The sequence below is a fragment of the Octodon degus genome, unplaced genomic scaffold (genome assembly GCF_000260255.1).
Source record: "Octodon degus isolate 3935 unplaced genomic scaffold, OctDeg1.0 scaffold00022, whole genome shotgun sequence".
In the NCBI taxonomy this organism is placed as follows: domain Eukaryota; kingdom Metazoa; phylum Chordata; class Mammalia; order Rodentia; family Octodontidae; genus Octodon; species Octodon degus.
In genome coordinates this window covers 22035487-22050373 of record NW_004524598.1, presented here as the reverse complement: position 1 = coordinate 22050373, position 14887 = coordinate 22035487, and the positions used below count along the sequence as shown (strand labels likewise).

The 14887-nt window shown below is 53.0% G+C and overlaps 1 protein-coding gene across 2 annotated transcripts in view; it reads left to right on the top strand.

Moving 5' to 3' along the window:
* The first annotated feature begins 27 nt into the window (after nucleotides 1-27).
* Nucleotides 28-14887, top strand: part of Tram2 (translocation associated membrane protein 2) — a 75505-nt gene continuing 60645 nt past the window's right edge. Inside the window, exon 1 of one of the 2 annotated variants that reach the window (XM_004628283.2) lies at nucleotides 28-281. In XM_004628283.2, the coding sequence (XP_004628340.1) occupies nucleotides 162-281 (120 nt within the window). In that variant the 5' untranslated portion in view covers nucleotides 28-161. The remainder of the gene's footprint in view (nucleotides 282-14887) is intronic. The other variant, XM_023711888.1, reaches the window with a different exon arrangement.

The window sequence follows — 14887 nt, the reverse complement described above, 5'->3', positions numbered from 1 at the left end:
GGGGGCGGGGCTGCGGGGAGGGCGGGGCCCGAAGTTGCTCCTTGCTGGCAGCGGGCGGCGGGCGGCGCGGGGCCGGCGGGCTGACGGAGCCGGCACTGGGAAGTTTGCGCTGCGGCTGAGAGCCAGGGTGCGGGCCCCGCCGGCCTTGCGCGCCCGCTGCCATGGCTTTCCGCAGGAGGACGAAAAGTTACCCGCTTTTCAGCCAGGAGTTCGTCATCCACAACCACGCGGACATCGGCTTCTGCCTGGTGCTGTGCGTCCTCATCGGGCTCATGTTCGAGGTGAGCGGCGACGCGGTGCGCGCCCCCGCGGGTCCCCTGGCCTCGGCCCAGCGCGGCGGCGGGGTCCCTGCACGCTGTCTGCGCGCCCGGCCCTGCGCGGTGGCCCCCGGCCAGTGCTCGGGTCAGCCGGCCCGCGGCGCTGTGACCCGTCGCCCTCGGGCACCCAGCCCCTCGGCAGCCCTGTGTCCCGGCCGGGCCCCACCGGCCGCTGCTCTGCGCCCCTGCCCGCCGCGTGGGACTTCCTCTCTGGCGGCCGGGACTCGGGACTCTGGTCCATGTGCAGTCTCCTCTCCCCGGAGGGGCACCCGCTCTTCGAGCCCTTCCCAGGCGGGACCCCGGCCCTTGCCCTCTGACTAGCATCTTCGCCGCCTAGGACATGCTGCAGGTATTCACGCGTGGCCCTGGCCCTGGCCCAGCCTGGCCTTCCGTCGGCCTCCTTCATCATGGCCTAAAGGCCAGTTTTGAGAGACTCTTTGTCACACTGTGGACCGTCTGATCAGAGTCGAACAGGAGGACTGGGACTGTTCACTGTAGCCCCGGGTCGGGTCGGAGGGCAGGATCCCCTCGGACTGCAGTGTAGGCCGCCTCGCGGGACTTCTGGTAGACCAGGGTCAGAGTCTTGGGGGACCGGTGAGAAGGAGTCCGCGCGCCTGCAGAGTGCGTGCTACTCAGAAGTTGAGGGGACTGCCGGAAACTGGGGACAGGATTGAGGCGTCTGTGCCTGTCTTGTCTCAGAGTGGGATTGTAAATGGCTCTTCCCTGGTCTCCTAGGCTCCTGGCCTTCCATTGGTTAGGTTGTTTTCTGGATGAATGAGGAAGCTGTCACTATTTGCAAACTGCTGCAGAGATGGGGGACTCCAGTGGAGCTCGTTTTTCCTTCTGTGACCCTCTGTCACCAAGCTGCCCTCAGGTGGGAACATTCCTGTGTCCAGGTCAGGGTTGGATGTGCGCCTGTGGGCTTACCTAGGCTTCAGGGTGTGGAGAAACCGTCCTCACTGCTTTGCTGGTGCCCCTTCAAGTCTGTGCTCCTGCTCTCATCCTGGCTGTCCTGTCCCGTATGGGTCAGGGCTGTGTCCCACTCTGGTGCTACTAGTCTGCCTGAAAATGGACTGCAGCAGCCTCAGTTCCCCGGTGGCTGAAAACATCGGTAGAATGCCTTTTCCTCGTAGAAGGTTTCGTGGCCATCATGCCAGCCAGGGGTCCTGTTTCCTACCGCTGAGCCAGTTGCCTGCTCCTCCAAGCCCATATGCTATGATCACCATAGTAGTGTAAATGAAATAACCAAGGATTTGTGCTGCCCAGCTAGTAGTCTGCTGTCTGTTTGCTGTCCTCCGTTCTAAGAGGCCCCCAGAACCGTGTCCCCAGGCCTGGAGGATGTGACTGGACATAGGTCAGCCTGGAAGCTGTGCCTGCTGGCTCTGGGCTGATCATGTCTCTTACATCACCAGGGATGTGGCTTGTTTTTGGTGTCTGTCAAGGTATCTGTTGCTGTTTTGTCTCTGTGCACAGAAAAGGCTGCCTAGCGTTTGAGTTTTGTACCTCCTTTCCTGCCCGACTCTGGTCTTAATGCAAAGTCCTGTGTGTTAAACCTGCCAATCTGTGGAAGCTGAAGGGTGCTAGGCCTTATTCTATCCAGTACTGATGGATGAGAGAGGCCCATGGTGAGCAAAAACAAACACAGCTGCCCCCGCCCCCCAGATGGACTGGGCATTGTGAAGAGGGCATCTGTCCCTGCTTCTCTTTCTGTAGCACCTTAGACATACAGAGTGTAGGATCGTCAGCCTGCACTGGTCCAGAAAAAGAAGGCTTTGCCTCGAACCTCCCGTGTGAAGGGTTTGTGTTCTGTGTGGCACATGGTAGGTTTTCACTGTCTGTTCCCATCACTGAAGGACTCTGCAGAGATAGGGTGTGTGTGTGTGTGTGTGTGTGTGTGTGTGTGTGTACACTCAGATTGGAACTCTGCGGGTCCTAGCAGATGAGCAGAACTGGGTGACATGTGGCACACCTGTAATCCCAGTACTTGGGAGGCTGAGGCAGGAGAATCCTTGAGTTTAAGGCAAACCTGAGCTGCACAGTAAGTTCACAGCCAGCTTGATCATTTTAGTGAGACCCTAAAATGAAACAAAACAAACAAGCAGAAGCATCTCAGGATCCAGGGTGAACATCTCCACTTCATCTTCAGTGAAGCAGGGCTGGTAAGAGAGTGTGGCGGTGTCTGAAAACCTCGCACAGGGCCTCCCGCCTTCTCCCCTGGCGTGTTTAGGGTGTGCACACACAGCTCTAGTGTTGTATATGGCAAGGAGGGATCAGTCCAGAATGTGACACAGCTTTTCCTTGAAGTGAGGCCAGAAGGAGGGGTGGGGGTGGGGAGGAGGAAGAAGGCTGGGGCTAGTGGGCTCCTGGCCTTCTGTGTTAAGCTGGGCACAGTTTCTTCATCCAGAAGCTGAGTGGGAAGAACTCCATTATGATGCTTCCCACCAAGAATGGTCCCCTCTGCTTTTGGGGTCCCTGCCCAGCTTCTGCCGATGAGCTGGGCCCCATGCCCCCCCAAGCCCCATACACACTGGGCTGTCCCAGCCCTTCACGTCCATCTCAGCCCTGCCTTACTTATGTCCTCAGCAGTGTCCAGAGGCCCTCAGTTCCTTGGAATCCTAGGACTTCAGCTCTGGCTCTTCAGGCAGAGGTTGGGTGCAAGCGAGTTCCTTCCCTCGGGATCACGGCCTTCTGGGAACGCTCAGCTCCCCAATTCCATGCACGCACGCGCATTCGCAGGCACAGAGGCACGCGCTTCTGCTTAAGTTTTGGGTCATCCTGTTTCCAAGGCCAGATTCTCCTGCTGAACCCAGGTTTTCTCCATTCTGCAGGCTGTTTGGAATAGAGCAGTTCTGTGTAGCCACAGCACTTGGCTAAAAAAATGTCAGGAATGTGGAACTTTATTTTCCCCCTCCTTCCTTTCCAGCTTTCTCTTTCTTAAACTCTGCCTTTGGAGAAGTGGTACTCAGGCAGTGTTTTTCTTCCACATTTCAGTCCGTTAGCCGTCTCAGCCTGGGCGGTGGGCACCACAGGGCTCCGGTGCCCTATTGGTTGTATGTGAAGAGTTCAAAAGCAGCGTCCCCTCCCCTTTTCCTTCCAGTGTCCTGTCCCTGTGCCACGTTTCCAGCCGCAACCCTTGGGAGAAGAGGAAAGCCCTGTGGGCGGACACACAGGAGGAAAGGGGGGTGCGGGAAGAGAGGAAGCAATCTATATGCTGCCTTTAAAGTGTCACTGCAAGACGGAGCTGTTTTTTTCTCTGCTTCTGCAGCTGCAGGGAAACGTTACTGAAATTCTGAGGCTGTCATTTGCAGGTTTGGTTTCTGTTAGGACTGGGATGCCTTTACGGTTTAGCAACTAGGGCAGCTTTTGGGTGGTGGCCAGTTGTTGCTTTTGCGTCGTTTGGGGGCAGGTGTGGCAGTCTGCCCTTTCTCAGGATTACTCATCAGGTGAAATGGGTACAGCCGTCCAGTGGGAGCCCCTGGCGTGCACTGCAGCCTCCCGCGTGTGGGGTCTGTGGCCTGGCTCGGAAGCTGCGGCGTGGATCTGTGTGTCCCGAGGCGCGGCGCCCGGGCCTGGCTCTTCGTGGGAGCATCCTGTACTGATTCTGCTCCTCTTTCCTGAGAAGTGTGTAAGTGGCACCGACACATGTCTTTGGGCACAGGTTGTCTTTCCTTGTCTAGCTGCTGATGCACATTTGAAGAAATTTTTTTTATTAATTAATTTTTGGGGACAGTTTAGTTATACATAATGATAATATTCATCATAGGAAATTTGTAAATTTGTACTTGTACATGATCCATCTCGCTTCTTTTCCATTCCCCATCCCTCCTTCAGCCCCTCTTTTGCTTTTTAAGTTTGCTCGTATATTTTAGGTTTACATAATGATCACATTCCATTCATTAGAGGGCATTTGTATCTGTACATACTATACCTTTTTTTTGGCTTTTTGAGAAGGGTTTCACGTGTACTTCAGGCTAGCCTTAACCTCACAGTGATCCTCCTGCCTCAGCCTCTAGGGCTGGGATTACAGATGTGTGTGCTCCACCGTGCCCTGCCTATACCTTGATTTATTTTTCCCATTCCACTCCCTTCAGCCCTTCTTCCCCTTCTATTTACAAAAGCTTTACTTCCATTTTTCCCTTCTATTCTTTGTTTTTCTTCCTCGCCCCTTCTTTCCTTTCCCCCTCCCCCTCCCTTGTTCCTTCTCATTTGACCATTGTCTTCATATTTCACAATATCTGTTACACATTTTGGTCTTTATTTAGACTTGGTTTCTCACATCAGAGAAACCATGCAGTATTTACACACGTTTGTCTGATTTGTGTCACTTAAGAGTAAGGTCTCAAGGTGCACCCATTTAGCTAGAAGTGTTTCAGGCTCACCCTTCTTTACGGCAGAGTAGTACTCCACTGTGTAAAAATGCTCACATCTTTATCCAGGCATTGGTTGCCATCTTTGCCAGTTTTTATGCTTCCTGGTTTTGTGTACTTGCTCTTTAGCCTGTGATGTAGCCCGTGAGTATTATACAACAGTGTGAGCTCACTTCATTTCTTTGGGTTTGGCGTTGGATATCTTGTGTGGTGAGTGGTTTTCTACCTGCATATATAGCTCAGTGATGTGAGCAACAGAGGAGAAGTTTGGAGCTAGATTTTCTTCTGGTCAGGCCTCCACTGTAGCCCTGGCCTATGGGCTATAGGACACAAAGCTTATTCCTATTTCTTCGACAAAAATGTGGTGTCTAGAAAGGTAACATGGATGTGTTAGTGAGGCTTGGGCCCTAATGTGGGGTGAAGCTAGCACCTGTGAAAACACCCAGCATGTGGCTGGCACACAGGCTCTTCGTCCTCTGGTCATGAGAGCCACCCTGATGGCTGTTGTTACTGCTTTGTCATTGAGTCTGGGAGTTCACCTCCCACCACGATGGTTCAGTGGGTCACCCTAGCTGGCCACTTTGGAGATGGAGACATGTCCCACAGATTCTTCAGCCCTGGCCATCTGCGCCTCAGGGAGGTCGATCACCAGCTCTACCTTGAGCCCCTCCTTTTCCCAGGGATCCTTGCAGCGTGGCTGCTTTGTGCGGAGTGGCCATTCTCTCTGGTGTCCAGCACACGGGCTTGGGTACTGGAGGGTCTTGTGTGCCGCCACCGCCAGCTTTGTGAAGTAAAATCCCCAAGGAGACTGCCCAGCAAGCTAAGTAGGTGCCGCTCTTCCCTTGCCTGCTCTGTGGGACCTCAGGCGTGCGTTTTCGGAGGCTGCATCCGGCCTGGGCACAACAGAGAGCTTCAGTCCTGACTGTTTGTCGAGTACCACGTGTTGCTATGGTAAAAGCCTCACTCTGGCAGGCATGAGCTCCTTTGTGGTCTGCGCTCACGGGCAGGGCCCCAGAAATCGCTGTGGCATAGCTGATGCACCGCCGTTCCCACCCCGATACATGACCGAGCCAGAGGCCTGATAAGAGCGGGCTGCAGTTCCCAAGGGACTCAGCGGCTTTCTAGTCAGCAGGCGCGCTGCTAGCAAGCAGGCTTGGTGGGAAACTTTCCTGATGCTGTCTCAACCTTCCTGTCCAGCGCTGTGGATCTGGTGTCCGTTGGTGCCTAATGGTTAGGGGGAGGGGGACGCGGTCACACTAATGCGGGTCCTGAGCAGCCCTTCTTGTTTCATGAGCAGAGCTTTACTTTTTCCAGCCCACTGCTTTGCCTTGATTTACCTTCTCTGCCCCAAATCTCTGGCGGTGGAACAGAACCAAACTTTGTCGTAGCTGTTATGAGTTAACTGTGTGGTTTAAAGAGCTTTGCAAGCAATTCTTCTGGGAGGTGTAAGTTCACACAGCTTTTTCTGCTTTTCCGCAGAGAAAAACTAGGGCCAGTTCTTGAGGTGGGGGGCTCCGAGGCATCTAGGCCCCCTGTGAGTTTGTGGGACCCCAGGGTTAGAAGAGGGGCTGCTCCGTGGTTGCCATCGCAGCCGCGCTGCCTCTTGATGTCTTCCTTGCTTCAGCTGAGGGGTCGGAGGCATTTTACATCTGTGAAATGCTTTACTGGCCTCTGCCTGTGCTGGGGATGGTTTATGGGGGTTGTCATAACCATCCAGAACCTGGCTTCTAGAAGAGAGACTTGGCCAAGGCCCATCCACTCTGCTTCAGAGACGGAGCCAAAGTAAGAATTCAGCAACGTCTGGCTCACATTTAGAGCTCGGCCTGATGCTTCCACGAATGGGGCGTCTGTGGAATGTAGCCACAGGCTGCCTTATTTTTCTTTGTTTGAGTGGAATCTGTTTATTACCTGGAAGTAATGTCTGTGGGTTGTTGTTTCACTTGGAGGCTTTCTGCCTGGAGTGATCACTGAAATTTGCATCTTCCTGAAAGAGAGCACAGAGCAAAACCCAAACGTGTCAGTCCGTCACATATGAATACGGGCGATGGGTGGAGCTGTCTCTGCCATTGAGGATCCTGCCTGGCATTACCCAGCTTCTGGCAGTCAAATGCGCTCTGCCCCTATTGTGACATTGTGGCTGGAACCCAAGGGCCCATCTTTTCTTCTTACTTTACAAGTTCTTAAATTTACTTAAGTCTCCCATAGAGGGAAACCCAGGAAGTCACCTCCTGTGTTCTCAGGAAAGGAAATGGTTCTTCCTCCTCCCCGGGGAGATAGGCCCAGCTCACAACTATGAATTTTTGGCAAAAATGTGGGCTTCATCTTCTGACCCATCTGTATTAGGGTCTTACTAGAGGAACAGACATAATGCAAGGAACAGATATAACACAAGGTGGACAAATGTACAGGAAGTTACAAACTTGGCATACGACGGTCAGCCGCAGAATTGGATTAGGAAGCGTTCAGAGGGCGTCTGCACGGCCGAGACTGGAGGATTCAGTCCAAGGCCTGGAGCTCACTGCAGAGCTCCGTGCAAGACTCCATCGGCTGATCGGTCCATGACGGAAGGGATGGAAGGCTGATGAGTGTGCGATGGAAGGCTGAGGAAGCTGAGACGGAAGCTGAAGAGTCTGTGACGGAAGCTGATGAGTCTGCGACAGAAGCTGAAGGATCCAAGCCAGAGGCCGAAGAGTCTGTGCTGGAAGCCGGGAGCTGAAGTCCAAGCTGACTGCGAAGACTCAAGTTCCTCTGAGGAAGTGGAACCCCGGCTCCTTGCTTAACCCGTTTGTGTGCCCTTTTTTTGCTGAATCACTCTGGGGCAGGCCGTCCCTGGCCTGGGGTGCTGGTGCGGAAACACCAAGATGATCCAGCCAAGTTGACAGTGTATGGGCCACTACGATGCACCCAGCTCTTATCAGGTGGACCTTGTGGCTGGCAACCAAGGGCCCGCCTTTTCTTTTTGCTTCACAAATTCTTGGACTTAGCTAAGTTTCCCATAGAGAGAAACCCAGGAAGTCACCTACTGTGCTCACAGAAGAGGAAAAGTTTCTTCCTCCTCCCCCAGGGAGACAGACCCAGAACACTAACTGAATTTTTGGCAAAAATGTGGGCTCCGTCTTCTGGCCCATCTCTCGTGCATTTTCTACACCTATGCTCTTTGAATACCAGTCAGTGCACGGACATTTTGAAATCACAGCTTTCTTCAGAGCTCTGTGTGTATATTTGGCAGCTCTTCATTGATTCTTGGGGGTACCTGTTGTGTGACTATGCTGTGTTAAGATTCAGGAATGTAAAAACAGACTTAAGTGGGGTCCTGTCCTCAAAGAGATCGCATCGTAGTATATTAAAACTGATAGCTGGTGGGATGTGGCAGTATACGCCTATAATCCCAGCACTTGGGAGGCCGAGGCAGAAAGATCACCCTGAGCTATATGGGAAGGTGAAGGCCAGCCTGAGTTACATAGCAAGTAGTCTTAAAAACTCAAACCTTTGTGGATAGGCGTCAAGTCTTAAATGGAAGATGGATGTCATAGACACTTCAGCCTCAACCTTAAGTAACTGCTCTTGGTGGAAGGGGTATTTTATTGAATTTAGACCTAATACTCTAGATGTGGGGTCATCAGTATTTAGAGAAGAGTGGTGGCCGCACCTAGGCTGTTTGTGAGGCGTAGTTGGTACTTTTTCTGTTTTGGTTTTTTGGAGACAGGGTGTCACTATGTAGTTCAGGCAGACCTTGAACTCACCATGCAGCCTAGGCCGGCCTCAGACTTGTGACAGTGCTCCACCTCAGCCTCCCGAGCGCTGGGATTACGCATGTGTGCCACCACTCCCAGTTCAGCTGGTACTCTTAAGGCAGTGTGTGGGGGCTGCTTTGACAAAACTTCCATAGGCCTGGAGGTTTATGCAGCCAATACCTGTTGTCACGGTTCTGCAGTTTGACAGCTCTAAGGGCAAGACAGCTGCAGATGCAGTGTCTGGGAAGGGTCTGTTACCTGGTTCATGGCACCCGTCCCTTCTAGCATCCTTGCGTAGCAGAATGGCTAGGAGGAGGGCAGGGAGCTAGTCTCCATGGCCTTTTCCTGAGGGTGCTAATCCCAATCCTGAGGCTCCCACCCCGAGGGCCCCACCTCCTTATGTTGTCACATTGGGGCTAGGAGTTTGTGGTTGTTTCTTTTGAGGCAGGGTCTCACTGTGTAGCTCAGGCTGGCCTTGGATTCACTGCAGTTCTCCTGCCTCAGCCTCCCAAGTGCTGAGATTACAGGTGTGCGCTGCCACACTAGGCTATTTTGTTTTTTTAGGACAAGGTCTTGCTTTGTAGTTCAGGCTGGTCTTGAACTCTGTGTAGCCCAGCCTAGCCTTAAACAGGTAGCTGTCTTCCTGCCTCAGCCTCCTCCCGAGTGCTGGGATCGCCGCAGGCTTGAGATTTCTGTCTGGGGCAAAGGGAAAAGGTCGTGCCTTACTCAGGACAGTGGGTAGTGATAGGATGTGTGTCTTTCCTTCCTGTGTGGACTGCTGCCTTTTGCTTTGAGGACCAGGCTGGCATTGTTGGGGAAGAGGAAGGAGCAGTGCGAGGGTCTTTTGAGGGAGTGGCGTTCAGAGCAAGCGACTTGGGCCTTGAGGTGCCAGGGACAAGTGAGCAGCTCTTCCTGAAGGGCTGGAGACCCTGGGCTCCTGACCCCAAGAGCAGCCCTTGATAATGGGCCTCATCTGGCCCTCCCTGGAGTGCCACAGGAAGTTGCAGGGCCTGTTCCACAATGCCTGGTTTCCAGCTGGAAAGAATTCCTTGGAAGTTGGAACAGAGTTGAACTTCTTAGACCCTCCACTTCTGCAGTTTAGAGTGTGTGTTTAATGCAGTCTGCATTTGTACTGCATCAACTTTTGACCTCAGTGGGCAAGGGATAACTTGTTTGATGGATTTTGTGACTGTTATTTGGAAGAGGGATGTAGGATGGAAAAGAATGGGTGGTGGCTGCTCAAGACATTTAAGAGAGCAGTGCTGTCTCTGGTTTGGGAAATGTGTGTTTCTCTCCAGTGTGTGGACAGAGTTGCAGGCAGTGCGCTGTGGAGGCTGCTGCAGGGCGGCCTGTGGTGGAAGGGGTGGGCTGGGGCCATGGTTCCTCTAGTAAGTGATAGCCTGGCTCATGCAGCACCCTTCACCTCTCCGGGCTGCATTTTCTTCATGAGAGAGTGCAGCCTCCTGTCCTGTAGCTCAGATCTGCCAGCAGATGAGCAGGGACTGCAAATGGGCACAGGGCAGAAGTTGTGGGTCAGGTGTGAGGAGACAGAAGGAGGCTCCTTCCTCTAGCTGTGAAGATGTGGGAGTAGGACTATGCCCGTCAGGCCAGGAGGCTCAGCTTCCCATCTTGATTGCATTTCGTATTTGAGTTGAAATCAGCTTCTAACCTAAATTTGGGGTTGGCGTGTAATTACAGCCTGGTGGAACCCAGGTTGGGAGGAGAGAAAACCCCATAGGTGAGAGAGAAGTGGCCGTCTGGGATGAGGCAGTGGAGGACGTGGCTGCGTGACTTTCATCTCATGTGACCTCAGGGCCTCTCCAGGGCTGACCAGAGCACCTGGGAGAGTAAGAAGTGGCATTGCTTGGGAAGACTGCTCACAGCTTTTTTTCCCTCCCTCCCTCCCTCTCTTCCTGAGAGTCTCACTTTGTGGTTTAAGCCAGCCCTGGACCCAGGCTGTGCTCAACTCTCGGCGATTCTTTTGCCTGTGGAGTGCTGGGGTCCCAGGTGTGCACCCCACGCCTCGCATGGTCCGTCTTCACCTGTCAGATTTTATCACCCTGGCCCTCAGAATGTGGCCAGGGGTCCTGGGCTTGAGAGTTATTTTCATATTTCGTGGTTATGTATCATATACACATAGCCACTGCTGTGGCTTACTGTTTGAGATCAGTAGGGTGAGCCTAGTGTGCAGACTGACCTGTCCACCCCCTGATGCACACCCCAGTAGTGCTCTAAGGCTTTGCTCCCTGTCCAGTAGCGTTTCTTTTGTGTGTTCCCACTTCATCTCCTGCCGGCCTCTTCAGCTGCTCTGACCAAAACCAGCATGCTTTCTTCCTCAAAACGATGGAGTAAATGAAAAACAGTACTGGAGGAGCCGGTGAGATAGCTCAGCTATCTGAAGCACCTGCTTGAGCACCTTGGGCAATCACAGGGACCACGGTTTGATCCCTGGCACCACATGCTGCGCCAACCCTGCCTCCGGGGAGGGCTGAGCCGGCCACAGAAAAAACAGACAAACCAGTATTAGAGTGGAGAAAACGTGCAGAGATGCACCAGCACTGCTGACTCGCCATACCACGCCCACCAGTGCAGTAGCTGCTTGCCGCATTCATCCATTTGAATATAAGCTCATTACAGTAAAAGGTAGTTCTTCAGTCATACTAGCCACATTTCAAATGATTGGTAGTACAAATACAGAACGCTTTTGGATATCAAAGAAAACCCTTGTGTTGTTCTGGTCTACAAATTGTGTATGAGTTTTATCTTCAGTATCCAAACTTAAAGGAAGAAAGGCTTATTTCAGCTCACAGTTTTTAGAGGCTTCAGTCCATAGTTGGCTGGCTCCAAGGCGGGGTGGCCTGGCAGAGGGGCAGTGCAGAGGAGAAACAGTTCATGGCAGGTGGAAGGCGGCGGCGGCAGCAGCAGCAGCAGCCCCAGCCCCAGCAGCTGCCGCCGCCGCCACCATGGCCTTCTTCTGACCCTTATTTTCCATCCACACTTTCTGCCTCTGGGCTGGGTAACACACCTTGGGTGAGCCGTCCTTAATCCCATCCACCTCCAAAAACCCCACCTAAGACTACAGAGGCTTTGGGGGGGCTAGCTAAATACAAGCCATGGCATTTCACGTCTTGGTTTTATAATCACAAATAGTAAGGGATTCTTGTGATGAGGTTCTGCTGGGAAACCACTAGAGGCCGTGTATCGGTTATGACCGCACATGGTCCTAATGCTGCCTGAGCCTGAGTTCTCTTCTACCTTCTAGCAGTGCCGTCTAGACAGATTCCTGAGCATTTCTTTCCTCCAGTTTCTTCCTTAATTAAATAGGAATATAGTACGTCAGAGTTGCTGAGAGTACTGGAAGTCCTAATGCAAACACTGCCCGAGGAGAGGGCCGGGTACAGCCGAGCGCCAGCGCACGCTACTTGTTATTACTGCCCTCACAGGGTGGAATGCCTTAGCCGTGTGTGTTCGCTTCTGTGGCTGCCTCATTCCTTGGGAATGTACAGTCCTACCCTGGTATTTGGCTGCTTTAAAACTTGTCTAAGATGATAACTGACACATTTTGATAGGAAAGTTTTGTCCTGATGCTCGTCCTTCGTGCTTAGCATGCAAACTCACATTTGTTGGTGAGTTGCCTCACTTCCGGCTATCCTTCCCTCCAAGATTGGCTTTGTGGTACTTAGTGTTTTTGGTACCTGTCCACCTCCCAGATGCAGTTAAGGATGAGCACCAAGGGCCATCATCGCCGAGAAACGGGTGCTGGTCAGAGCGGCTGGCAGAAGAGTCCTGTGCCTGTTGTCGGATGCCGGGCACTCCGCAGCTCAGCTGGGTGCCGCACGTACAGCCTGATGGAGTGTGGTTGTCTTCCAGGCTTCCAAGGAAAAAGAGGAAGAAAATGGGGAAGGTGCCTGGGGGAGGGTCGTAGCCGGGGTTGCTGAGAGCTGGGAGGGCTTTCCACTGCTGACTACTTGTAAGTCGTAGGAAACAAAACGAAGGGACGGTCATGTGTGTAGGAAAGCAGCCGGGATTGCTAGGACCACAAGCGCTGCGGCGTGGTCCTGGTCACGGTGCCTCTGTGGCTGCACACAGGCAGAGAGCGTGCAGGCAGGTTGGGTGTTTGCAGTCTGCGCGTGTGGAACCCAGAGGGCTTCAGAGGCTGAAGCTTTCCGAGCACGGACATGGTGCTGCAGGGGAAAATCCCACACCGTGAATGGAGCTTAGTGTTGTGAAAAAAAATTAAAAATGGTTATTTATAAAACTATCTTTAAGCAATATAAATGAACTTCATTTTTAGACTTGGGTTTTATCCCCAGGGTATCTTATTATATATGCACATATTCCAAAATATGTGAAAATCTTGAAATCCAGAACGCTTCTCCCTGTTTATACTCAGTCATATAACCATATAGATTTGTGTGTGTATCTTTCTGAGACGGGGCCTCACTGTGCAGTTTGGGCTGGCCTTGAGCTCACTTTGTAGCCCAGGCTAGCCTCGAACTCACAGTGGCCCTCCTGCCTTAGCCTCCCGAGTGCTGAGATCACAGGCGTGTGCCACCCCACCTGGCTCACAGATATTTTTGAAAGATCGACAGCCCCAGCAGCTAATGTTGAAGTTTCAAGCCTCGATCTTCAGTGATGGGGAAAGATTTGGCTCTGTCAGTGAGTCAGCCCGAGACCCCTGTGGAGCCTGCAACCCTGAAAGGGGTGTGGCGCTGGTGTGTTGTATGCAGTGTTGCACACCCGAGAAAGGTGACACAAGCACTCTTGGCATTTTCAGCACCCAGCTGGGAAGGATCCTCATTCAGTTAAAAAAAAAAAAAAAAAAAAACCCATTCAGCAATACACCTTCCTTGTTTGCGGCGGTGAGAGCTGGAGTGGGCGGCGTTGGTGCATTTGTTGTCACCACTTGCTCTGCTTTGGTCATTTCTGGAGCTTGAGAAAGAAGAGAACGTGGTGCCTCTTGGCTGCTCTTTCTGCATGTCTTGGTCCAGATAACTCCAGGCACAGTGTTTGTGGCCTTGCCAGATGTCTGGGCTTGCCACACCTTTCATCTTCAGCTGCAGTGTAGCGAAGTGTCCCTGGGCTGGTGTGGGTGGCTTCTCGGTCCTGCCCTTCTGTGGTGTTACACATCGCCTCAAGGGGTACATGGCTCTCGTCCCCTCACTCGGTGGGCATTGCTGAAGCTGAGTTTGTCTGAGAGCTGCTTGAGCGCGGGTCCTGCAGGTAGGCTGCCTCCCTGGTCTCTGCTGCACACAGTGGGTTCATGACATCCTGGTGGCCCACTCTCACAGGGATGCTTGAGAGTGTGGGGAGGGGCTCCAGGCTCAGCACTAGAGCAGGCAGAAGATCTAGACAGGAAGCAGCACATGCGGGGGAGTGCAGGTGCGGAGCACCGAGGTGCCCAGTGGGCAGGTGGGAGGAGGCCAGAGGGGGCAGGAAGTGTGGCTCCATCTCAGAGGGCCTTGGAGGTCCTGCCCCACAGCCCAGACTCTCCTGGAGGTCATGGGAGCTCGCTTCCTTGTGTCGGAGAGGCGAGAATGGGACGTGACTGCCCTTGGAGGCTGCTGGGAAGTGGCTGTGAGATTGGAGCTGGGGAGGGCTGGACCTGTGGCAACGGCCATGCAAGACCTTCACCTGGAGACCTTCTGTCCCCACCTCCAGCCAGGATGGCAGCTCCACGGCCAGCAGGGACCCCCCAGCTGCATGTGCACCATGCACTGCGTAGCACATTCCCTGTGCATTTGTGTGACACAGACGAGCAGCAGGACGCATGAGGGGCACAGCTTTGCCGTAGCCCGATCAAAACACCTTGCCCTCGTCCTGCCTGGCTGTCCTGGATAGCTTTTGCTATTTATCGCTGAAATCTTCAGACTTATAAAAAGGTATTTGTTTGCATATAATGTGATTTCTGAGTTTTTAAAAGCTAGTGCTTTAATGAGTTAGGATATTTTTCCCTCTGCCTTTTATTATTTATTTATTTATTTATTTATTTGCCACACAGGCCACGAAAAGAGTTGCGTGTAAATATCACTCTGTTCCCCGAGGAAGCCAGCTTTGTTCCTAGTGCTCGGTGTGCAGAGGGAACGGGGACTCCCTGCGTGTCCGTGTTCCTCGGGCCAGCTGGGTAAGGGGTGGCCGGTGAACAGAGGGCTGGAGGCACAGCCATGGTGCTCTTAGCTCCCAGGGCTTGGTGCTGTCTGTGTGGTGCACCTGAGAGTACCCAGCGGGGTCCAGCAAGTACTCGCCAAGTGTGTTTGGCAGCGTGATCCGTTAGGAGCTGTCCATCCCTACGCTCTTGTAGGCCCCAAGCAGCAGAGGCGCTGAGCTGCCCCTGCCAGACGGAAATTCACACTAGCTGAATATCTAGGCATCTTCTTCATCACCTTCTCCTTTTTTCTTTTCTTTTCTTTCTTTTTTTTTTTTTGAGGCACACTTTCACTACATAGTTTAGGCTGGCTTTGAGCTCACT